The 25764-nt window shown below is 42.0% G+C and overlaps 1 protein-coding gene across 31 annotated transcripts in view; it reads right to left on the bottom strand.

Annotated features, from left to right (window-relative positions):
* The window catches only part of LOC123756928 (ankyrin-2), a 982618-nt gene that overhangs the window by 120686 nt on the left and 836168 nt on the right, over nt 1-25764 (bottom strand). For all 31 annotated transcript variants that reach the window (XM_069329388.1, XM_069329393.1, XM_069329412.1 and 28 more), the window contains 3 exons: nt 22410-22609; nt 20930-21166; nt 13786-13834 (listed from right to left, as the gene is read on the bottom strand). In XM_069329388.1, the coding sequence (XP_069185489.1) occupies nt 13786-13834; nt 20930-21166; nt 22410-22609 (486 nt within the window). The remainder of the gene's footprint in view (nt 1-13785; nt 13835-20929; nt 21167-22409; nt 22610-25764) is intronic.

Genomic DNA, 25764 nt, shown 5'->3' with positions numbered 1-25764 from the left:
AGGAACCCGAACCCAGCGAGCTGGGAAAGCACCAAATCCCTGGCGAGCAGACACGCGGACCGACTAGGAGCCCAAACCAGCCAGTCGTCGAGGTAAGCCAACACCCGAACACCTAACAGACGCATACGGGCCACCACAACCCGGATAATGCGTGTGAACACGCGAGGTGCAAGTTTCAACCCGAAGGGGAGACAACGAAAGCGGTAGCATTGACGCCCCACAACAAAACCAAACCAGTCCCGGAACCCCATATGAACAGGGACATGCCAATACACGTCCTTGAGGTCCAGGGACACCATCCAAGCGCCCGACTCCAACAGAAGCCGGACCTGGGACAGAGTGGTCATCCTCTTGCCCCTCAGGAACGAGAGGCAAGAAACCCAATGGTTCAGACGGGACAAGTCCAGAATGAACCGCAGGTCCACACAGTCCCGTTTCGGAACCGGAAACAGGCAGGAAACCAACCTCATGGACAGCGTCGTTTCGACCACGCCCAGCGCACCCACTCCAAGATGACCCGACGGAGTGCAGGAGAGGAAGCCTGCCCCGTCAGCCCCGAACCCCCCTGGAGGAGGAGGAGCCACCCAACGCTACCGCAGGCCGCGAGAAACGACCCAAAAAGCCAACAAATCGTGAGACAAGGCGTGAGCGAACAGAGCAAGCCTCCATTGCCCTGTCAATGGGGCGAACCGCAAAAGGGCCGCTGCCCCTTACGAGAACCCAACCTGCACGCAGAGCGAACACCACGCCGACCAGGCACAGGTGGGACCGCAGGCGGCACAGGCACCAAATCCGAAACCTGTAGCCCACCCTGACGAATGGAACCACAAGCCCTGGTACGACCCCGCCGGGAAGGAACCCCACCCCTGGTTCCCTCGGAGCACCAACAACTCAGACATAGGGTGGCAAGAGTAAGAAGCCGCTGGAATATAGCGCTCAAGTGCAGAAGTCTCAAAAAGCAGAGGACAAAAGGGAGAAGACAACCTAAGAACCAGGGCCCAAGCAGCTTCCAAGGAGGAAGCAAGGATCACCTGAAACACGTGAAATGCGCAGCGAAAAAACGCAGCAACGCCTCCCGCAGAATCGGCACAAAGAGCTTCAACATGGCAGACGACGGCCGAGCAGCCGAGACCAAGGCGTCAGACCCAGGAATTGCCCCAAGCGCCTCAACATCCTCCACAAGCCAGTCCGAAGATAACTCCAGGAGGGAAAAGAAATGCAGAACCAAAGCAAAAAGCCACAAGCGTGCAAATCTTCCGCCACAAGAGCAGCCGACAAGGGGAGCCGGTCGGCCGAGCGGGGGAGCCGGTCGGCCGAGCGGACAGCACGCTGGACTTGTGGTCCTGGGTTCGATCCCAGGCGCCGGCGAGAAACAATGGGCAGAGTTTCTTTCACCCTATGCCCCTGTTACCTAGCAGTAAAATAGGTACCTGGGTGTTATTCAGCTGTCACGGGCTGCTTCCTGGGGGTGGAGGCCTGGTCGAGGAACGGGCCGCGGGGACACTAAAAAAAGCCCCGAAATCATCTCAAGATAACCTCAAGATAACATGGAAGGAACCTGCACATGGAGCTGCACCGCACCAACATCCTGCAGAAGGGCAGGAGCGAAAAGACACTCATTAAGTTGCTCAAAATCGACCCCCAGGTAAACCTGGACCACCGTCAACGCCTCACGCCACTCAAACGGGCGGGGTCCGACAGAATGAGTCCCAAGCATCCAGTGAAAACAAGGAGCAGTCTGCAAGCCAGGACGACCCCGAAACCTCATAATGCACCCAGTAAGGACACGACGATCCAAACTTGAACGAAGAAGGATCAGTTATGGAGGCGTACTCCGGGTCACGCAGGAGGTAAGCCGCAAAGGCCGACCGCACCTCCGGCGGAGAAATGCGGGTAGCCGAAAACCTCTGGAAGGACGGAACCGAAGAATTCACAGGGATACGGAACCGAACCCGGGGAGGAGCAGAACCCAAGTCCAAATCGTACGCAGAGGGGGGAAAAGAAAACCCCACTCATTGCAACGGTAAGCCCCACTCAGAAGGACGGAAAATCCAGGCTGGGTCCAATGGAGCCCAAGGCCCCCAAGTCAGCTCCTCCCCAACCTCAGGTGTTTCTACCCCAGGCCCCAAGGCCAAGCCATCCTCCAAAGCCCCGGCCTCACAAGAAAAAGTCGGGGCAACTGAAAGAGCCAGAAGAGAAGGGGCCCACTGGTCAGACCCCTGAGCATCGGCCGGAGGAACAGACTCGAATGACTCCATAGTCACCCCAGACGGGGCAACCCCCGAAACGGCCCGAGTCTCAGAAACCTCTAAACCCCACCCCCGACCTCGAAGCCCTCATACGCTTCGGGGCCGGAAGCAGGGGGGGGGGGGGAGAACAGAATGAATCACCAAAGGGGAAGAACAAGGGGGCGCAGACGGAACCAAGGCCGAAGCACCCAATACCCCCAAGTCCGGGTCCCTATACACAAAGCAGGGCAGCCTCGGGGCGTCCAGGGAAGCGACAACCCGAGCGCGGTGCAACAACCTAAACCTACCTTGCAACGCACGAGCTGCCTGAACCCGACGTAAATCATCAGCAGACTGGGTGAATTGAGTCACGAACAAGCAACACAGCTCGCAGGACTCAGGGTCGAATGTGTCACTGACCCAACAGGCAGCATGACGGAGGCAAAAACAATGAGAGTCACCCTGAGACAAGGAGACAGAGCAACCCTCAAACTCGCACACAGCGAGAGGGGATGCAAGGGTCTCCTCCATCGGACTAGAGAGCCCCCGCGGGGTTTCCCAGGGCCCCTAGACTGGTCTGCTAAGGGTTATCCCAGGTAGGGCACTGCTAACCGGCGTCCCAAACTACCAAGCAAACTGCTAAAAGCTGTCCCGTGGATTCAGCTTTTCAGGTGGGCTGAACCCACCTGAACTGGGTTCAGGTGGGTTCAGCCACGTATCTACTCACGAGAGCTAAGCAGGGGGTGCCACCACATAAATGACCCTAATATAAGGGGGAGGGAAAAACACAAGGCAGACCCCCCCCCCCCCCGGCAAAACAAAAATAAAAGAAGAACCACGCAAGAGAACAACGTACCCAGTGGGAACAAAGCCGGCCGCTGTTATAGGTGAAAACTATCTGCACAGTACCCTGTGCCCCACCAGTGCTATAACTACCACTAACCCCAAGATAAACAAGGGAGGAAAACCCTCAAACACTCGGGGCGGCGAAACGCCAAGCAGCGAAAAGCCAACAGAGGTAGACCCAAGGCGACATGTGGAGGGCAACCCCAAGCCCCAAGGGCGGTACTTACAGGGCACTCAGGGAAGGTGACCCTAAGCACATGCCACTCGAGTACCTGAGAATACTACTCCCAGCTCACACGACCACCGTAAGAGCAGCACTGCAAACAAGTCACAGCACTGAGATAAGACTGGAGCTGGAGCCACACGACCATGCACTATCCCATCAGCCGAGGAACTGGGGCGAGGATCGCCAGCTCGGGGGTCTGGGGCTCCCACTTCCCCATCCCGGGGAGGGGGGAGCTGCACAGACATGCAGGGCAGCTCGTGTGACGTCATGCTTGTTTGCTCGTTTTTCTTTTGGGGAGTTCTGTCCACTCATTTTTCGATTTTCGTTGTTAACCAGAATAGGGGTTTGTTTTGAGGTGCTTACCTTTCTGGGTGCCTGTCCCAGTTGATGGCAAATATAGAATGCTCCAAATCACATGTGCAATTCTATGGGCCATTGCTCCCCGTGCCTCTGTGAGGGGGCCAGGTTCTGGCTCGTGGTCCCCGGTAGGTTAGAACTCCACCCACATCGACTGATGCAAAATAGTTAGGGTATCCATATCAGCCATGGATAGTTCCGGGGAGCTGTAGGGGTTCCCCCCCAGAAAAAAGCCTTGGAACAGGGAACCAGGGAAACCGGATCCACCCAGGACCAAACGAACAGAACCCCTTGTGCTGGAGAAGAGCATGAAGCTCCCCAACCTGACCCCCAAATACCAAAGCCAACAAAAACATGTCTTTCCCAGAGCAATCCTGAACCAAAGGGGTCACGACAAACTGAGAAGAAAGAAAGGAAAGAAACCATAGACCAAGTCCAAAAACAAGAAGGCTCAGGCGGTGTATGAGCAGGCTGAAGTGATAAAACGCATGAGAGAGCTAGCGAAACGGATCAGAAGTGACATCTACCCAAGAAAGGGAAGCTGCAGCGGCTCTGCTGACACTGCATGGTAAGAAGCGACAGTATTTGGCATATGATGCCGGTCCAGGAAAAGCCAAGAGAGAGAGAGAGAGAGGACAGAACAACCAGGTCTGAAATCGATGAAAACCTCAGAAGAGAACGGGAATGACGAAAAGACTTCATGCTGTTGCCTGGAAGAAGACCGTAGGATGGACTCCATCAAAGAAGCCACCTGATCACCATACAAATGGTGATACACCCGTGTCAGAAAAACCAGACACGAAGAGCGGAAGAATAAGTCGAACCAGTGGCACGACCTGCTAAAAGAGGCGGAGCCACGGAAAAACTTCCGGGTTCGGATACCGAGCAAGCAGCACGTGAAACCAAGGCTGGGCCAGCCACCATGGGCCAGGATAATCACCCTCCCCTTATAAGGGAACATGGGTTGAAGCTGAGTACCCAAAAGAGCCACAGAAAGAAGGTGTCCAGTGGCAGAGCATTAAGGAAAGGGATATGCAGAAGGTAGTGAAGTGTTGGAGGCTGACACCCTACATAAGATCAAAGAGACATAGGAGCTCGAGCAGCTCAGAAATGTGTACACCAGTAGAATGACTGGCAAGAGACGGGCCCAAGAGCCAAAGCACAACCCCATAAAGCACAACTAGAAAAGTACAACAAAGCGAGTACAAACTTACCAAAAACCACAGATGACACACTGGCAGTGATGAAGGAAGCACACACCAATTTACGTACCTCCCGACCCATGTTATAGCAAACATAACCCACACCTGAGACATGTCACACAGAAATGAACGACTGAGTTAGCGGTAAGAACTATGGTACATCAATGAAATTAAAAGTGCCCCAAAAAGCAGGAAAGGAATGATAAACTTTCAACCGCCCGGCCGATATATTCAAAGAGTGGATGATAACAAACCACAGCTGTGGAATAGTGTGACCAGTGCGCCACCCTGGTCGCCAGTCGCGGTAACACAAAACATTACATTCAAAATCCAAGCATCGCAATCTGTTTAGCAAACACTTGCCCAAAATTATAACCAACGAAACCACTGATCAGAGAGGAGGTAAGAGCAGGGATACCAAAAACACTGTGAAATACCATACAATAAATGTATGACGAACTTTAAGAAAAAGTCGTATTATTAATTTTTGTTTTTTGTTTTTTTCCAGTACAGTCCAAAACATTCAAGCAAAATATGCATGTGTGACAAGGGTGAGTAAACCATGCCAGTAAATACAGGAATACTCATTCAGAAAGGGAAGGAGGGGATGAAAATCCCCCTCCTGCAGCAACAGCACCTGCCCAAAGGACACAAGGGCTGAAGCAGGGTCAAAAGGAGCCCAAGAGCTCCAAGTGGACTACCCCCGAGCCCCGAGAACCCCTGACAAAGGCCCCAGGGCAGAGCCCTCATCCATGCCCACCACTCCTGAAGAAAAGATGGAGTCCAAGGGAAAAGCTTCTAAGAAGGAAGTCTGCTGGGGTTGACTCAGAAGTTCTGAGCTAACCCCCTCTGTGCCCGAATCAGAAGGGGTAGCCCCCGAAGCCACCCGAGCCTCATCCAGAACTAAACCTCCTCCCAACTCCCAAACCCTCAGACGTTTGGGCGCTAGAAGCAGGGAGGGAGTAGCAGGGCAAACCATGCCCACCTGGGAAGGAAGAGGGGATCATGAACAGAACCAAGGTCAAAGCCACCAACACCCCCAAATTCTGGTCCCGAAACCTAAGCGGGGACACTTCGGGTCCTCTAACCGGGCAACCAACCTAGTGCGTTGCAATAAGGAGAATTGAGCATGCAATGCAGCCGGCATGTGATCCCGAGATTACCAGACAAGGAAGGAGAAATCTGAAGTACAAGTGGAGAACAAGTCCCCCAAGACTCTGGCCCGTAGGTGTTACCGACCCAACAGGCAGCATGATGGAGGCAGTACGGAAGATCTTCTCCCCGAGGCAGGGGCAACGAACAACCTTCAACCTCCTATAAGGTGAGAGAGGACTCTGAAGACACATCCATGGTACCCCCCCAAGCCCACTAGGGTTTTCCAGGTCCCGTAAGGTGAGTAAGAGCGACGGGAAGCTCAGGCACTGGGCTAGCTAAGCTGGTAGAACCCTGTCTCTCAACAGGCAAACTGACTACCAGTAGCAACCGTGAAACCTCGGAGGCAACAGAGGAGGACGACCAACACAACTTAGGCTTGCCTAATAAGTAGCTAGGCAAACCACCTCCAGTAACAAAAAGTGAAAATGCTAGAAAAGAAAAACAAAACCCCGAAGACACACAACAAAAACTGACAGTCAGAGAGAATCGTCGGCTGCTGTGTGTGTAAGCCGCGCCAGCCACAGTGCGCAGACAATAACACTCCCCACCCAGGGCAAGATGGAAAGGTGTTCGTCTTCGCCCTAGGGGTAGTCCTCAAATGGGAGTGATTCCCGAAAGCACCAGGGAAGTTAACCCTAGGTGCATGCTGCTCCTGTACACTAAGACACCTGGCCACCACACCACACACACAGCTGATACAACCACACAGGGAAAAATCCGGAACAGGAAATTGAAGCCAGAGGTGACTGAGCTGACTGCCCGCACATCAGTTCAAGAAATGGAGAACCAGAGTGTTGGGCTGCTGGCTCCATCCCCCCCCCCCCCAATAACACACAGGAGTGCTAGTTGGATGAAATGTTGCTTGTTTGATTTCTTCCTGGGGGGAGTTCTTTTGCTATGTTCAGATGTAGGTCACAATTTTCACCAGGTTGTGGTCTGTTTTGTTTCACTTGCCTTTCTGGGTGTCCTTCCCGGTCGATGGCATTTATGACATGCAGTACTTTAAATTTAGAGTGCTCATAGGCCATTGGTCCCTGTGGCTCTCTGAGGGAACCAGGTTCTGGCTTGTGGTTGCAGGTAAGCATAAGAACTCCTGTGACTGATGATCCCCAAAAACTAATATAGCACACATCAGTTCGGATAGCTTCAGGGAGATGACGGGGCTCCCCCACAGAAATAATTCATTTGCCCGAGTTTGAGAATAAACAAGTGAAACACTCCATACAAATCAAATTCCCATTCCGTTTTATAAACTATCAAGAAGTAAAAAAATTATATATATATATATATATGTCGTACCTAGTAGCCAGAACGCACTTCTCAGCCCACTATGCAAGGCCCGATTTGCCTAATAAGCCAAGTTTTCCTGAATTAATATATTTTCTCTAATTTTTTTCTTATGAAATGATAAAGCTACCCATTTCATTATGTATGAGGTCAATTATTTTTTATTGGAGTTAAAATTAACGTAGATATATGACCGAACCTAACCAACCCTACCTAACCTAACCTAACCTATCTCTATAGGTTAGGTTAGGTTAGGTAGCAGAAAAAGTTAGGTTAGGTTAGGTTAGGTTAGGTAGGTTAGGTAGTCGAAAAAATATTATTTCATGAAAACTTGGCTTATTAGGCAAATCGGGCCTTGCATAGTAGGCCGAGAAGTGCGTTCTGGCTACTAGGTACGACATATATATATTATATATATATATATATATATATATATATATATATATATATATATATATATTAGTATATTTTGGTAGCAGTCTTTCCTGTAGACATATATTATTAAATATGACCGAAAAAGTAAGATTAATAATTCTAACACGAATTTTCTCAATCTTTCGTACATTACGCTTCACTGTTGGAGGTAAATCAAAAATCACTTCTCCAAAATTCATTTTTATTTCTAGTCTGACGCGACACGGGCGCGTTTCGTAAAACTTATTACATTTTCAAAGACTTCACAAATACACAACTGATTAGAACTTGCGTTTCCCTGATTTTATATCTACATTTGAGTGAGGTGGGAAGGGTGATGTGGCATTACATTTGAGTGAGGTGGGAAGGGTGATGTGGCATTACATTTGAGTGAGGTGGGAAGGGTGATGTGGCATTAACACAAGACAGAACACTAGGGGATATTAATAGGGTATTAAAAGTATCAACACAAGACAGAACAGAAACAATGGGTATTGAATAGAAGTGTTTGTAGAAAGCCTATTGGTCCATATTTCTTGATGCTTCTATATTGGAGCGGAGTCTTGAGGTGGGTAGAATATAGTTGTGCAATAATTGGCTGTTGATTGCTGGTGTTGACTTCTTGATGTGTAGTGCCTCGCAAACGTCAAGCCGCCTGCTATCGCTGTATCTATCGATGATTTCTGTGTTGTTTACTAGGATTTCTCTGGCGATGGTTTGGTTATGGGAAGAGATTATATGTTCCTTAATGGAGCCCTGTTGTTTATGCATCGTTAAACGCCTAGAAAGAGATGTTGTTGTCTTGCCTATATACTGGGTTTTTTGGAGCTTACAGTCCCCAAGTGGCCATTTGAAGGCATAGACGACGTTAGTCTCTTTTAAAGCGTTCTGTTTTGTGTCTGGAGAGTTTCTCATGAGTAGGCTAGCCGTTTTTCTGGTTTTATAGTAAATCGTCAGTTGTATCCTCTGATTTTTGTCTGTAGGGATAACGTTTCTATTAACAATATCTTTCAGGACCCTTTCCTCTGTTTTATGAGCTGTGGAAAAGAAGTTCCTGTAAAATAGTCTAATAGGGGGTATAGGTGTTGTGTTAGTTGTCTCTTCGGAGACAACGGAGACTAACACAACACCTATACCCCCTATTAGACTATTTTACAGGAACTTCTTTTCCACAGCTCATAAAACAGAGGAAAGGGTCCTGAAAGATATTGTTAATAGAAACGTTATCCCTACAGACAAAAATCAGAGGATACAACTGACGATTTACTATAAAACCAGAAAAACGGCCAGCCTACTCATGAGAAACTCTCCAGACACAAAACAGAACGCTTTAAAAGAGACTAACGTCGTCTATGCCTTCAAATGCCCACTTGGGGACTGTAAGCTCCAAAAAACCCAGTATATAGGCAAGACAACAACATCTCTTTCTAGGCGTTTAACGATGCATAAACAACAGGGCTCCATTAAGGAACATATAATCTCTTCCCATAACCAAACCATCGCCAGAGAAATCCTAGTAAACAACACAGAAATCATCGATAGATACAGCGATAGCAGGCGGCTTGACGTTTGCGAGGCACTACACATCAAGAAGTCAACACCAGCAATCAACAGCCAATTATTGCACAACTATATTCTACCCACCTCAAGACTCCGCTCCAATATAGAAGCATCAAGAAATATGGACCAATAGGCTTTCTACAAACACTTCTATTCAATACCCATTGTTTCTGTTCTGTCTTGTGTTGATACTTTTAATACCCTATTAATATCCCCTAGTGTTCTGTCTTGTGTTAATGCCACATCACCCTTCCCACCTCACTCAAATGTAATGCCACATCACCCTTCCCACCTCACTCAAATGTAATGCCACATCACCCTTCCCACCTCACTCAAATGTAATGCCACATCACCCTTCCCACCTCACTCAAATGTAGATATAAAATCAGGGAAACGCAAGTTCTAATCAGTTGTGTATTTGTGAAGTCTTTGAAAATGTAATAAGTTTTACGAAACGCGCCCGTGTCGCGTCAGACTAGAAATAAAAATGAATTTTGGAGAAGTGATTTTTTATTTACCTCCAACAGTGAAGCGTAATGTACGAAAGATTGAGAAAATTCGTGTTAGAATTATTAATCTTACTTTTTCGGTCATATTTAATAATAATAATATATATATATATATATATATATATATATATATATATATATATATATATATATATATATATATATATATATTATATATATATATATATGTCGTACCTAGTAGCCAGAACGCACTTCTCGGATGACCTAGTAGCCAGAACGCACTTCTCGGATGGCCCGATTTGCCTAATAGGCCAAGTTTTCCTGAATAAATATTTTTTCTCAAATTTTTTTCTTATGGAATGATAAAGCTACCCATTTCATTATGTATGAGGTCAATTTTCTTTTATTGGAGTTAAAATTAACGAAGATATATGACCGAACCTAACCAACCCTACCTAACCTAACCTAGCCTATCTTTATAGGTTAGGCTAGGTTAGGTAGCCGAAAAAGTTAGGTTAGGTTAGGTAGGTTAGGTAGTCGAAAAACAATTAATTCATAAAAACTTGGCTTATTAGGCAAATCGGGCCTTGCATAGTAGGCTGAGAAGTGCGTTCTGGCTACTAGGTACGACATTGTGAGGGTACCACCTCTGGTGCCAATGTGGGGACCCATAGCCTCGGAGAAGAAAATAAAAAGTATTCAGAGGAGACCTTGTGGTTTCTCACTAAACACTAATATTAATAACTATATATATATATATATATATATATATATATATATATATATATATATATATATATATATATATATATATATATATATATATATATATATATATATATATATATTATATATATATATATATCTGTAAATCATACTTAGTAGCCAAAATGCACTTCTCGGCCTACTATGCAAGACCCGATTTGCCTAATAGGCTAAATAATTTTCTTGATTTTCCAACAAAAATTTCCAAAGGGTTTATTTGAATTATTATTGTTTATTATATTAAGAACATAAATTATTGACTTAGTCAAGTTAGTTTAGGTTAGGTTAAGATAGAGTAGGTTAGGTAAGGTTAGGTAGGGTAGGTTCGATCATATATTTACGTTAGTTTTAATTCAAATTAAATCAAATAAACTCATACATATTGAAATGGATTGCTTTATCATTTCATAAGAAAAATTTTTGAAAAATATATAATAACTTCAGGGAAAACTTGGCTTAGTAGGCAAATTGGGCTTTGCATAGTAGGCCATGTATTGCTTTCTGGCTACTAGGTACAACATTACACATACATATATATATTGTACCTAATAGCAAGAATGCACTACTTGGCCTACTATGCAAGACCAATGTTGCCTAATAAACCAAGTTTTCCTATAGTTATACATTTTACTAACAAAATTTTCTTATGAAATGATAAAGCTTTCCATTATATTATACTGTATATAATTTCATTATTTTTTTAATACGAGTTAAAAGTAACGTAGAAATATGACCAAACCTAACCTAACCTACTTAATCTAACCTAAACTAAACTAACCTAACTAAGTCAGTAATTCATGTTCTTAACACTTTGGCTGGGCCGGCTGGCTACCCGCATCGCACCGGAAGGTAGGTCAGACATTGCCGGTGACCACACAATCCAATTTTAAACTTTTTCACTCACAATGTTAATACTGAATAATAAGAGTAAGCAAAAATGAATGGATGATGGTATTGACGTCATGCCCAGAACTGCGTGTATTGTTTTGATGACTCTGAGAGTGTCATCATCCGGCGGAAATGTTAAATTAATATAGCAGTATTAATTCAAGTAAACCTATTGTAAACATTGTTTTTAAATAACGGAAATTACTCTGCTTATTATGCAATAAGGCCTTGCATACTAGACCATGAAGTGCGTTCTGGCAATTAGGAACGCCATTACGTAAAATAAATAAATATAAATATTATATATATATATATATATATATATATATATATATATATATATATATATATATATATATATATATATATATATATATATATATATATTTATTTATTTATTTATTTTGTTTTGATGACTCTGAGAATGTCACACACAAAACACACACACAAAAAAAAAAAACCCTCCCCACACATATCCTACCACCTCTATATTACCTAATGCATAATGCAATAACCATATCAGACTTTATAAACCTCAGCAATAACGAACCTGAGAGCAGAGAACCAGAATTTAAAGATGAAATGAGCATTTGTACATACATCTAGCCTTTCTTAATACAATGACATTAAGATACAATATATAAATAACAATATTTCAGACTTCACATCAAATTTGCTAGGACAATTTAAATTGAGAACCAGGTACAGTGCACAACTATACATAATGGTGGTTCTTTGAAATTACATTATCAGTCAATACACAAGAGATATTACAGGAATCTGCATCATAGTACAGTACCGAATTTAAAAAATTCAAAGTATATGGATTGTGTGTAATGACCCTTAAATTTAGCTGTTCTGTATGTCTTTTTAATGTACTGTGCAGATTATCATTGGGAATAATATTATGTAAGGAATTAAAGACAACAATCAATTCCAGGTTTATGTGGAAGTGGAGGTAAAACTAATGTTTTTAAACCCCAGCAGCAGTGCCAATTAATATCAAATTAAAAGTGTGATTATCTGGGGCTTTATACTCCCAAGCTCCTCCTGGGGTTCAGGCTCAAGAGGTAGTAGTCTAGGAGATGCCATAACTTTAGAAATGCAATGAACATTATTCAATTAGCATAAAATTCCTTTGAAAATATACAAGACAAATTACAGATTTTAGATGAATTTTGACTGTCAGGCTTTCAGACAACATATTTTTGCTCACCAAGTTTTTTGAATATGAATGAAAATTTTTGATTATTAAAATATCATTAAACAGGAGACCCACTTCAGTTAGGACCTTTCCTAAATTACATACCAAAGAAGCAAGGCAGGCTTAATAAAACCACTTATAATCTTGGCTCACTAAAGGGATCTACAATAGAAAATTATCACTACAATTATAACATAAATAAAATGATCAATGCTCTCCACTGCTCATGACCAACTCTACTGAAGTGAGGGGGGGAAACAAAGTCTGCTTTGGTACAATATAAAAGCCAATTTTATTTTATTTTATATATATATGTATGTATATATATATATATATGTATGTATATATATGTATATATATGTATATATATATATATGTATATGTATATATGTATATATGTATATATTATATATATATATATATATATATATATATATATATATATATATATATATATATATATATATATATGTCGTACCTAGTAGCCAGAACTCACTTCTCAGCCTACTATTCAAGGCCAGATTTGCCTAGTAAGCCAAGTTTTCCTGAATTAATATATTTACTATAATTTTTTTCTTATGAAATGATAAAGCAACCCTTTTCTCTATGTATGAGGTCAATTTTATTTTATTGGAGTTAAAATTAACGTAGATATATGACCGAACCTAACCAACCCTACCTAACCTAACCTAACCTATATTTATAGGTAAGGTTAGGTTAGGTAGCCAAAAAAAGCTAGGTTAGGTTAGGTTAGGTAGGTTAGGTAGACGAAAAAACATTAATTCATGAAAACTTGGCTTATTAGGCAAATCGGGCCTTGAATAGTAGGCTGAGAAGTGCGTTCTGGCTATTAGGTACGACATATATATATATATATATATATAATATATATATATATATATATATATATGTATATATATATATATATATATATATATATATATATATATATATATATATATATATATATATATATATATATATATATATATATATATATATATATATATATATATATATATTAAATTTCTGACAACTTTCCAAGCTTAGACTTCATATATAAACTAGATGGTCTAGATAATAATAATAAAATGCTACAGCAAAACTACAATAAAAAATTACAAAAGTTTAAAAACCTTAAAAAAAATAAAAAAACAACAGGGAGCAAAATCTTTATAGTTACCCTGGTATGCTCTTTGATTTTCCTCCTCTTCCTCTGCACTTTCTGCTTCCTGTAGACATAAATAAAGCTTTATATAACCTTGAAATATTAAATGGCTTAAATTGAGGAAATAACATTGGGAAGTATATGTGCAATGGAACCACGGGTATGGAATGGACAGTAGTGGCAAACATGAGGCAAGGAAACACAAGATCCTACAGAGTCCCTAGACATGGATTATGTATTTTCCATAAAGTTTATTATACCCTGTACACAATATTGCTGCAGACACATTTTTGGAGCATTCCTGCAGGATTATGCATATTGGGGCAATGTCAGTATACCCAGGTATTTACCCAAGTGTAGGTACAAGATGGGAGCTATGCTCATGGTGTCCCGTCTACCCAGTACTCTTTATTATGACATTTTAAAACTACATACAAGCTGATACTACACATATCAGCTTGTATGGATATAAAACATTGAACCTGTAAAATGCTGACCTTGGAAAGCTAAATTGTAATAGAGAAAGTGTTCAATCCACACACATCTACTCTCACATTCATTGCAATCTCCTGCTTGGCACAATGTCCACACCTATACTTAAAAAAATAATTCACAAATCAATAACACCCTTTTATTTGAAGGGAATTACGCGTCCAGCAAACAGCATAAACTCACTTCCAGATACACATTTATCCTTTGCCACCCAAACTTTGCAAAAACTATCAAATTGAGTAAGAAAATACAACTTAATAATAAATGTATAAAATGGTGCAGCAGGTCTATGGAATAGAAGAAAATAACTAGACAGTAAAAAAACAGGAATATCTGTACCTCCAGCTGGATAATATTTAACTGTCACAAAGTGAGGGCTTCTTGCTTAGTATTTTAAATCCTGATGAGATCAGGTATATAAATACTTAAGTGTAGTTACTGGACAAGAGCTACACTCATTATGTCCCATCTTCCCAGCATTCTTTGTCATATAACACTTTCAAATTACTAATAGTTTTGGTCTCCTCCACTTTCTCACTTAACTTGTTCCAACCGTCTACCATTCCGTGTGCAAAAGAAAACTTTCTAATACTTTTTCGGCATCTTTGTTTCCTTAGCTTGAACTTACGACCTCTTGTTCTTAAGATTACTGGTTTCAGGAATTCCTCTGTCAATTTAGTCAATACCTGTTATTACTTTGTAAGTGGTAGTTATATCCCCTCTTTCTTCTATCTTCTACTAGTTTTGTTATATTTAACACCTCTAGGCTCTCTTCATAACTCTAATTTTTTGTATTTCTGGAAGCCATTTTGTAGTAGGCCTTTGTACCTTTTCCTGTTTATTGATGTGCTGTGTTACGTGAGTTGTGTTTTCAAGGTAATTGTGAGATAGACTAGCCCCCAAATGCATGGTCTGTGCAAAAATTTTTAATTTTATTATTTTTAGTTTATGTTGGTTATCTTTCAAATTGTATATACTGTGTCTTATTCTTGAGGTTATCTTGAGATGATTTTGGGACTTAGCATCCCTGCGACCCGGTCCTAGACCAAGCCTCCTGTTTTGTTACAACCCCCCAGGAAGCAGCCTGTAGCAGCTATTTAACTCCCAGGTACCTATTTACTGCTAGGTAACAGGGGCATCAGGGCGAAAGAAACTCTGCCCATTTGTTTCTGCCTCCACTGGGGATTGAACCCGGAACCTCAGAACTACGAATCCGAAGCAGTGTCCACTCAGCTGTCAGGCCCCAGGAAACATTTATTGATTTTCTACTTTAAATTAAGCTATTTATTATGTTTCTTGTCTTTTATTATGTATCACTTCATGATAAATTGTAAACAAAACTATTTAAATTTATTTAACTTCCTTAGCATGATTTCAAAGTAGGCACTGTTATTTATTATTATACAGCATATAATTGATAACAATAAAGTAATGATCAAATGTTAAGTTACTGACATTCATAATGTTTTTATAAATTAATATACTAAATGTTTGTAATCTTAAGTGATTACCTAATATATAGATAATCACTAAAGTTTAGATAATAACTTAAGATTAGGTAATAAGCCCAGTTAAATTTGTAAATTAAATTTATCAGTTCTTTAAATAAAAAATAAAACAATCCATCATTGTCCCCAATGAATACCATCATTCATATACAGTACTGTATTTTATAATGATTTACATGATGCTAATGCATAAGCATTTTAAATCGGAAAGAACTGTAGATACAGCATGCTCCTTTTGATTTTTTTTTAACTCGACATGGGTATTTTATCATTCTCTCATGATTCTCTGAAGTAATTTATATATTATGTATATTAATATTAGCATCTATTTCCCTAAAGGATATTTTGTCATTTTCTAGAGAAACTTGTTTAATTCTTCAGCACTATGACACATTCTGATGCTTTATTAATATCAAGAGTTTTATTCATTTCCTTATTCCTCTCAAGACATCTGTATTAATATTTAATGGGAATTTGTTCATCCCATATTTTGTTTACTTAAAATGATCTTCACTCACAAATATTGACTGGAATTTCACATTTTCTTTAGCTTCAGCAAATGGGTGCCCACTTTTGTTCAACAGTTGTTTCAGTGATTCAATCTCTAGCCCAGTGTTTTGGTTTTCAGTTAACTTTGTTTTACTTTCCTGATACAAAGCAAATATGTGCTCAGAGGTCATTTTGACTAAGTTACAGCTCACTTGAGAAGCCACATATATAACATTCATCATGTAAGTGCTACAATAGGTCAACCTTTGGATTAGAAGTTCTCAACTATAGCATTTCCTTCCTTCACTATAGCTGGTGAGAATGGCCATATAAACAAGCTCCACAACATTTTCCCAAACCTACGATTCGAAGCCAAGACCAGTAGAGAAGGACTCCAACTATTCTTTGACAGGGAAGGCTTCCCAATGTGAACAGATTCAAAACTGTATCCATAGCCTGTTCAGTTTCTTGACATAAAAAAAAAAAAGTAATTTTGAGCTATTGAATAATTTACCTGTCAAGGCATGGAAAGAAGTTCACCCATTTTCCTTTATGAATTGACAACTCTTATACACCATCACTTGGTTCATATTAAAATGTTTAATTTATACTTCACATGGCAGTACCATATTCATTATTAAAAGTTGTGGGATTTCCCTCCTTCCCCCAACCCTTTACCCGAAGGTTAAAGAATAAATGACAAAACTAGGTAAAACAAAGACAACTAAAAGCTTGGGTATCCTATGTGATAGAATTTTAAATTCCATTACATAGGTTACTGAATACAGTACATGATAATTCAACTTCAATACTGTATGCAATACAATACACAGACAAAAAATAAGATAGAGAAAATAATATTTACTAAAATCAAATAAATGTATTTCACTGTCAAAAGTAACAAGAAGAAACATTTATCATCAGAGTGTGTAACTTTGCACTCACCCGCATTTCCTTAAGGCACTGGAATAAGCAAGCATGCAAGAGCAACACTGGTAAGGCAACATTATTACAAGGAACTTAATAACAATCACAATATACTCCAGGGATTGACATTAGCTTAGCTAGTGAATTTCTATTACTATTTAGAAGACTGATCAATTTGCTGTAAGCTTTGTGTGATTCAATGCTATTAATGTTAATTATTAAAAGCATTATGAATTGCACACACATCTTTAAATACAGAGTGACTTCAATTTTCCAAAGTGGCTGGTACTGCTGAGTCGGATATATGCCGTCGAGATGAGCTGGTTAACAAAGACAAGGTTGGTACTGTTACCAATTCACCAGGATTATGTTTAGTAATCTGATCAATTACCCAAATTTGTTTACTGGTAGTTAACCCAGGAAAACTGATACATAGATAAGTGGTTAATTGAAGTCCCACTGTACTGTATACATAACATGCAAAAATGTTGTTGGGTATGAAAAATTTGAATTACTAAACAATAAATTATAATAAAAGACTGATCATGCACATCAAATAACAAGGGTTGTGACCATTGTGATGGGTTAATATATAACGAGTTACAGCCACTATCTTTACCTCCAAATTGTCATTTTAACCTATTTTTCTTTTACCATAAGAAACTCTAGCTCTTCAAAAGCACTTTGAGCTTTTTTTTTTAAATCATGCACCTCAATTATTTGTATTTATTTTTAAATTTAACACATATACACGAAGCTTAATGATATAGGTACAATAACTTGCTAGCTTTTACTTTCTCGTGTTTTTTAGTGGTACTGTATACATAAAAAATAATCATATTAATTGAACTCTATTAACTGGAAAGTATATATACTAGTATCAAGTTATTTACTCCAGGAGTAGCATGTTAACAAACCACACACAACTTCATTAGCTTTCATTCAGGCTCTTGTCAACCCTGTTTCCCACCATGACAAGGATCTTTGTAAAAGGTCTTATGAAGTAAATTAGGCATGGGAGACAGTGGAGAACTTGACTCACCACCAATGAGGGACCTGCTCACTGTAATACTCAGAGAAACACCCTCAACACACACACACTGCAGCCATCTAATCACTTTCATTATGATGCCTTCACAGTTAGCACCATGATGGCATTCCTTTTGTTTACCATGGAATGTTAATTATTATTCTACTTTGGAAACATCAACTGAAATTTATTAAATAAATATAAAACATTTCCAAGAGAAAAGATCCATCAATCCAAGTAACTAAAGCCCATATATGGCAAAAGGGGACACAGTAACCAACGCTTTAAAAAAGAAGAAGGGCCAGCCACATTAACCATGCTCTGGAATTGAATCTTAACCCACACCAGTCAAAGAATTTGAAAAATCCTCAAAGACGACCCCTACTGACTATGCCCAGGAAGAGAAATTCAACTTCCTTCAAGCATATAATGTAGGGCAAGATAAGAGACATCTAAAGCATGAGAAAATCCACTAGGGCTGTGAGGTGGGCAAAACCCTATGACCAAGGCATTGTCAAGCCTTGTCACCCCTATCCCCAATGGATTAAAGAAGCCATAGACAGTATGCCTATACACTCTGCACTAGGCCCTGAATCTTGGAACTCTATCTTCATCAAGAACTGTAAAAAAATTACTATTGCAGGTCCTGCATCATACCTGCTTGATGGGTGTTTCTGGGGATTCTTCTATTCCCCAAGCCCGGCCCGAGGCCAGGCTTGACTTTTGAGAGAGTGGTCCACCAGGCTGTTGCTTGGAGTGGCCCGCAGGCCCACATATCCACCACAGCCCGGTTGGTTCAGCACTCCTTGAAGAAAACTATCTAGTTTTCTCTTGAAGATGTCAACGGTTGTTCCCGCAATATTTTTTATGCTTGCTGGAAGGATGTTGAACAACCACGGACCTCTGATATTTATACAGTGTTCTCTGATTGTGCCTATGGCACCCCTGCTCTTCACTGGTTCTATTCTGCATTTTCCTTCACATTCTTTGGAGACAGAGCCTAGATACTGGTGTTATCCCTGACATACTAAAAACAGCAGAGATAGCACCACTCCATAAAGGAGGAAATAAGGCAGTGGCAAAAAATTACAGACTGGTAGCACTAACCTCACACATCATAAAACAATCTTTGAAATAGTGCTAAGAAGTAGGATCACAAAACACATGGAATCACAGCCTCTCCATAACCCTGGACAACATGGTTTCAGAACAGGGTGTTCTTGCTATCACAGTTGCTGGACCACTATGGCATGGCCTTAGATGCCATGGAAGACAAGCAAAACACTCATGTAATTAACATAGATTTTGCAAAAGCCTTCGATAAATGTGACCATGATGTTATTGCACACAAAATGCTTTCTAAAGTAATTACCAGAAAAATAAGCAGATGGATCTACAATTTCCTGACTAACAGAACCCAATGTGAAATAATCAACAAAATAAAATCCGGTCCATCAACCGTGAAGCGCTCAGTCCCTCAGAGTACTGTGCTGACCAGTATGGTCAGTGCTGTTGGCAAATAAATTCAGCAACAGAGGAAAGGGCACCATAAAATTGAACCTTGAAGGGCTAGAAGAGGAAAGCGGAGATACAGGGAGTTGAGAAGCCACTCAAACTCTCAGAGAAAAACATGAGACCTCTCCAACACCAGACTAAGACGGTCATACAGAAAAGAACATGAGCATAAAGGAAACTGTAGAAGGCCAATAGCTCAGACGCAATAAGGCTGACTTTGGAAAGAGGGGGAAATTGTCCTGGTATCCCAGACTATCCCTAACAAACTTAACAAAGATGAAAGAAAGTTTCAGCTGCAGCCAGAGCTTGGTTCTCTTCCCCTTCCAGAAAAAAGAAGGGAGGAGAATGGAGACGTAAACAGAGAAGCGATGCAAACTACTTGGCCAAAGCAGAGTTGCCTATGAGGTTCACAACTATTCTTGCATTCCACTATTGGTATACTGTTCCAGTGGATTACCATGACCTGTGGTTCCAGCTTCCTCCTAGTTAGTGTGTTGTTATGGCTGCTGATTATTCACATTTGTTTCCTAGGTTCTCTCTATATTCCATTTTTAGCCCCTCACTGTGGTAATTTTTGCTTGCATAATAATTTTACACAACACACTGTTTTGTGATTACCTTCTCTTTGTCTCCTCACCCAATCACATGAGCTGGACAGTAGAGCAACGGTCTCGCTTCGTGCAGTTCAGCATTCAGTTCCTGACCATCAAAGTGGTTAGCACTATTCCTTTCCCCCCTCCCCCATCTCATCCCAACTCCTTATCCTGATCCCTTCCAACTGCTATATGGTCTTAAAGGCGAGGCACTTTCTCCTGATAGTTCCCTTCTTTGTCTTCTCTGGGCTTTTCCTCTAGACTCCTTTTCCAGCTGCCTACTGTCTGCCTAGACATTACAGGTTATATTTTCACAAACTCTGGTCATACATTATATTCAGAACTATTAATATCCTCTGGTTGCTGGCTAGTATGGTAGTGTTTACTCATAACTTTTCATGCACTTGCAAGTTGATGGGTTTTGACACTTGCATGCCCTGGCACTGGCAATTTTTTATGCTATAAACAATTAACAAAAGCATTTTTTAACATGCTCACCTGAGAAACACTAAACATTACAGAGATATTAATGTCCAAGGTTAACAAACACAAACGGCAAAACCATATCAAAAGTATTCTTTTCAACTAAGTCATATTTTACTTACTTTCATCATGTCTTGCTCATCATATGACACATCTAAAGACACATCTCGGTTGAGCGTAGTATCCCGTGAAGGACCAAGCTCCTCTTTGAAGGTTTCAAATCCAGACTGATCCAGATGAGCTTTAGCCATTGCTCTTTCAATGTCATCTGTGACCAACTCTACATTGAATATGCACTGATTCACAATATCATCACGTCGGATCTTTCGCAGGCCCTTCTCAAGTGTATTTCCATTTGCCTATTTTTAGAGAGACAGAGTTATATTATTGTTCAATTATATAAACAAGAAATATGTTGCACCTACAGGTATATAGTGCACAAATTTTGCGTCATAATGGCTCATCACTATTTGCGTAATTTCTGACATTCCACATTCCTCAATTGTCAGCGACATCTGACCTTTCATGCTCATCAATTATCAGTGGCACCTGACCTTTCATTTTCATCAATCATCCATGACACCTGACCTTTCATGCCCATCAATTGTCAGTGACTTTTCATGTTCATAAATCAATGCCACATGACCCTTCCTGCTCATCTGTGACACTTGACCTTTCATGCTGATCATTGACACCTGATCTATCCATGCTCATCTGTGACACCTGACCTTTCATGTTCACCAGTCATCAGTGACACCTAACAACTTATAACCATCAATATTCAGTTACTGCTGACCATCTTTACTCATCAATCATTAGTGACACCTTATATTTTATATTCATCAGTGACACCTGAACTTTTATAAGCAATACTCCGCTACACCTGACCTTTAATCATCAGTGACACCTGATGTTTTATGCTTATAAAGCATCAAAATTATACATGACTTTTCACACTTCATTCAGTGCGAATGAAGTGTGACTAAATCCGATCTTGTCTTGGAGTTTCATAACTCTTCTTCAATACCCCCTTTTTATCCCTTGTAATGACAAGGGCTGCTCTCGTCTCCCCTCTTATTTTCTGATTAGGCATTCTAGTTGCTGATCTGAAGTAAAAGCTCCTGGTGCTTCTAGAACCCATGGCCCCCTCCATTTTAGTATTCTAATCACGCATTGCAATCACGCCGTCTTTGATATCACACCACTCATGACCATCAAGTCATTCCAGAAAATATCCTTTTTCATATTCCCTATCACATGGTGTTCATGTAACTAGTTACACAGGAAAAATATGAAATTTATATAAATTGACTGAAAATTAGGGAAACATCAATAGCTTAAAAAATATTAATATTATAACTTCATAGCTTGGATAATTAAGACAATATATTGCTCCAAATGAAATAAGTGATGTGCAAAATATATTGATATCTGAGCCATGAACAACAATGGGAAGTTTAATGACTGCACTGATTGAATGCAAAGCTCATCCAAACAACAACAAAAATATTCTTCTCTTTAATATAGCAAAAACTGTAAATGTTTAACCAAAGTTAGAAGTGATTTCTATTCTTCATTGTCTCAATATAGTTTATTTCCTACCTTATTCCCAGATGTTTGCATCCAAAGTCTGAGCATAACAATGGCTTGCTGAGGAGCATTATCTGGATACTGTGACTTGATAATGTTGATGTCTGAATCACTGATTTCAAGTTCATGAGCAAGAGCAACCCAGTCAGTGCCCAACATGTTTGAGATATCAGTGAGACGAAGATCTGCTTTGTGGATGGTGTCAGCTTTACCTTATGGAAGTACAGATACACAATATTAAGACAATAAGATTCACCGTTTATATCCTCAGTTTAGTAAATAGTTAAAAAAACTAAAAAAAAACAGCATTGAATGTACAGTAATGAAATGCCATTTTCTGGGTGAGTCCCAGAGGCTACCCGGGCTAATATGTATGTATTAGACCGTGTCATCAGTTAATTCAATGGAGTTCTGGCCTACCGGGGACCACGAGCCAGAATCTGGCCCCACTCAGAGAGGTATGAGAAGCAATGACCTATAGAAACCCCCATGTGGTTGGAAGCATTCTATGTCTGCCATCTACCGGGTTAGGCACCCAGAAAGGTAGGCATCCCAAAACAAACTACAGCTGGTTAAAAATTGCGACCGCAAGCCGAACTAGCAAGCAGAACTCCCCAAACCAAAAACAAGCATGACGTCACCATTGCCGTTGCACCACTTTCAGCACAGCTTTCCCCTCCCTAGGAGGGGGGAATAGGGGAAGCCCCAGACCCCCTCCAGCTGACTAACCCCAGTTCAGAAGCTGAATATCAAAAACGTGAAAAACGTTGACTGGAGGGAGGAAGGGAGGGTTACCGGGGAGCCTACGGGGCTCGCCCAGAAAAAGGCGTTTCATAACATTGAACGCTGGTTTTCTGTGGAGAGCCCCTTCAGCTCCGAGGAGCTACCTAACTTAAGATAAGAAAAAGAGGGATTTACCCGGGTTGCCACTTTCACCTCAACTCGAAGTCGAGACAATTGGTGGCAACCTGAGACTCAAGACTACATACACCCGAGAGGGACCAGGAACATTAACAAGGTACTATGTGGCGAGGACCCTGTTTGACCACCAAAAACCTCGTGCTCGAATGTCAGCCCAAGACATGTTACCAAAAACAGCAGCCAAAGCCGCGAATTTATGAACACCGTGGCCATGGGGATAGACTGCAGGCTGGCTGGACTGAATAACACTGTGGATGATCTGGGAGACCCGCGCCCTGGAACAGGGAAGAAAGGAGACTTTCCATCCAAATCTCGTCCCCAGCCACCGAAACTGAAGTAAAAGTAACACGCAAGTAACTAAGCCACCGAAGATGAAGCAAGTAACACGCAATTAATGCCGAAGAGCTGCAACTGGAACACAACACATGATGCACCCCCTGACCAAACCAACCAAGCATCAACAATCCCAAAGACCTCTCTGGAAAGCAGCAGACTCATTCTTTGTCAGAAAAGCAGGAGACAGCTGCAAACGAACAGACCTTCCACCAGGACCAAAAGAGCAGAAATCCCTGCACCAGAGGAGAGCATGAAGCTTCCCGACCTGACCCCAAGAGGCCAATGCTAACAAATGAAAAAAAAGAGCCTTAGAAAAACAATCCTGAACTGAAAGGGCTTCCACAAACTGAGATGAAGAGAGAAAAGAGAGCACCCGGTCCAACGACCAGGACGGCTCAGGTGGCGTAAGAGCAAGCTTGATGTGAAACAATGGGTGAGAAAGCTTGCGATACGAAGCAGAAGTGACATCCACCCCGAACGCAAGCTGAAGCGGCTCCGCCAGCACTGCACGATACGAGTTGACAGTCTTCGGCATAAAATGACGGTCTTGAAACAGCCATGAGAGAAAGGACAAAACAACACGATCAGAAATCGAGACAACCTATGAAGAGACAAAAAGTGACGAAAGGATTGCCAAGAAACTTCATGCTGTCACCAAGACAAAACATTCAGTGGGATACCATCAATGAAGCCACCTGATCACCACACGAGTGGTGATAACCACATCAGAAAGACCAAACGCGAAGATCGGAGATGATGATCAAACCAGCCACGTACCGGACCGGACCAATCTGCTGAAAGAGACATAGCCGCGAAAAGATCCCTGGGTTTGGACACCAATCAAGCAGCACTTGATACCAAAGCTGGACTGGCCACCAAGGGGACAAAAGGACTACTCTCCACTAGTAGTCTCCAACCGAGCAGAACCCAAAGCAACAGCTGGATTGGGAAGAGGAGGTACAAGACACCCATCTCTACCAGTCCTGCCGAAAGGCATTGACCCCTACGGCCTCACCGTCGGGAAAGGGCACCAATGTTTGGGCGATGCCTCGACGTGCCAATAAGTGTCCCAGAGATCAAGAGACACCATCCAAGCACCCGGCTCCAAAAGAAGCCGGACTTGGGACAGAGGTGTCATCTGAAAGGAGTGGCAAAAGACCCAGGGGTTCAGACAGGACAAGTCTAGAATGAACATCAGATCCGCACAGTCCTGTTTCGGCACTGGAAACAGGCGAGAAACCCACCTGAGGGACATCGACTTTTCGGCCATGCCCAAGCGTACCCACTCCAGGATGACTTGACAGAGCACAGAAGAGGCCTGCCCCAAGCCCCCTGAAGGAGGAGGAGCTACCCAACACCACCGGAGGCCAGAAGAAATGACCCGAAATGCCCACGAATTGTGGGACCAGGCATGGGCAAACAGGACGAGCCTTCCCTCCCCCCCCTCATCGCCTTGTCAATGCGGAGAACTGCAAAAGGGCCGACGACCCTTACGAGAAGCAGAACAACATACAGAGCGAGCACTGCATCGATCAGATGCTGTTGGCTCAACGGAGAATCAACAAGTCTGACATGGGACGACAACTGGATGAAGCCGCCTGCAGATACTGAACAACCGCAGACTCTGCAAACAGCAATGGACAAAAAGGGGATGAAAATCTAAGCCAGGACCAAAGCAGATTCCGAAGAGTTAGTGAGCAATTACTATCAGTCAGCACGCGAGGTGAAAAGCAAAGAATAGACACACCACTTCCTTTAAAATCGGCGCAAACAACTTCAACTTGGCAGCCGATGCCCGAAATGCTGAGGCAAGCACAACGGAAGTAGGTCCGGAACTCAGCGCCTCCACATCCTCCTCGAGCCAATCTGAAGACAGCTCAAGCAGGGAAAATTAGCGCAAGACCGAAGCCAAATGCCCACAGGTGCGTAACTTCTCAGCCACCAAAGACATCGAAAGGGAGGAAAGCTGTACCTGGCCGACGTCTCGAGGAAGAACAGGGGGGGCAAACAAGCACGTATTGAGGTGCTCAAACTCACCCCCAGCTAAACCTGAACCACCATAGTAGTTTCCCATCATTCAAGCGTGTGGGTCCAACAGAATGCATGCCAC

This window comes from Procambarus clarkii, chromosome 22 (genome assembly GCF_040958095.1).
Source record: "Procambarus clarkii isolate CNS0578487 chromosome 22, FALCON_Pclarkii_2.0, whole genome shotgun sequence".
Classification (NCBI taxonomy): domain Eukaryota; kingdom Metazoa; phylum Arthropoda; class Malacostraca; order Decapoda; family Cambaridae; genus Procambarus; species Procambarus clarkii.
This window is presented reverse-complemented; position numbering and strand designations above follow the sequence as displayed.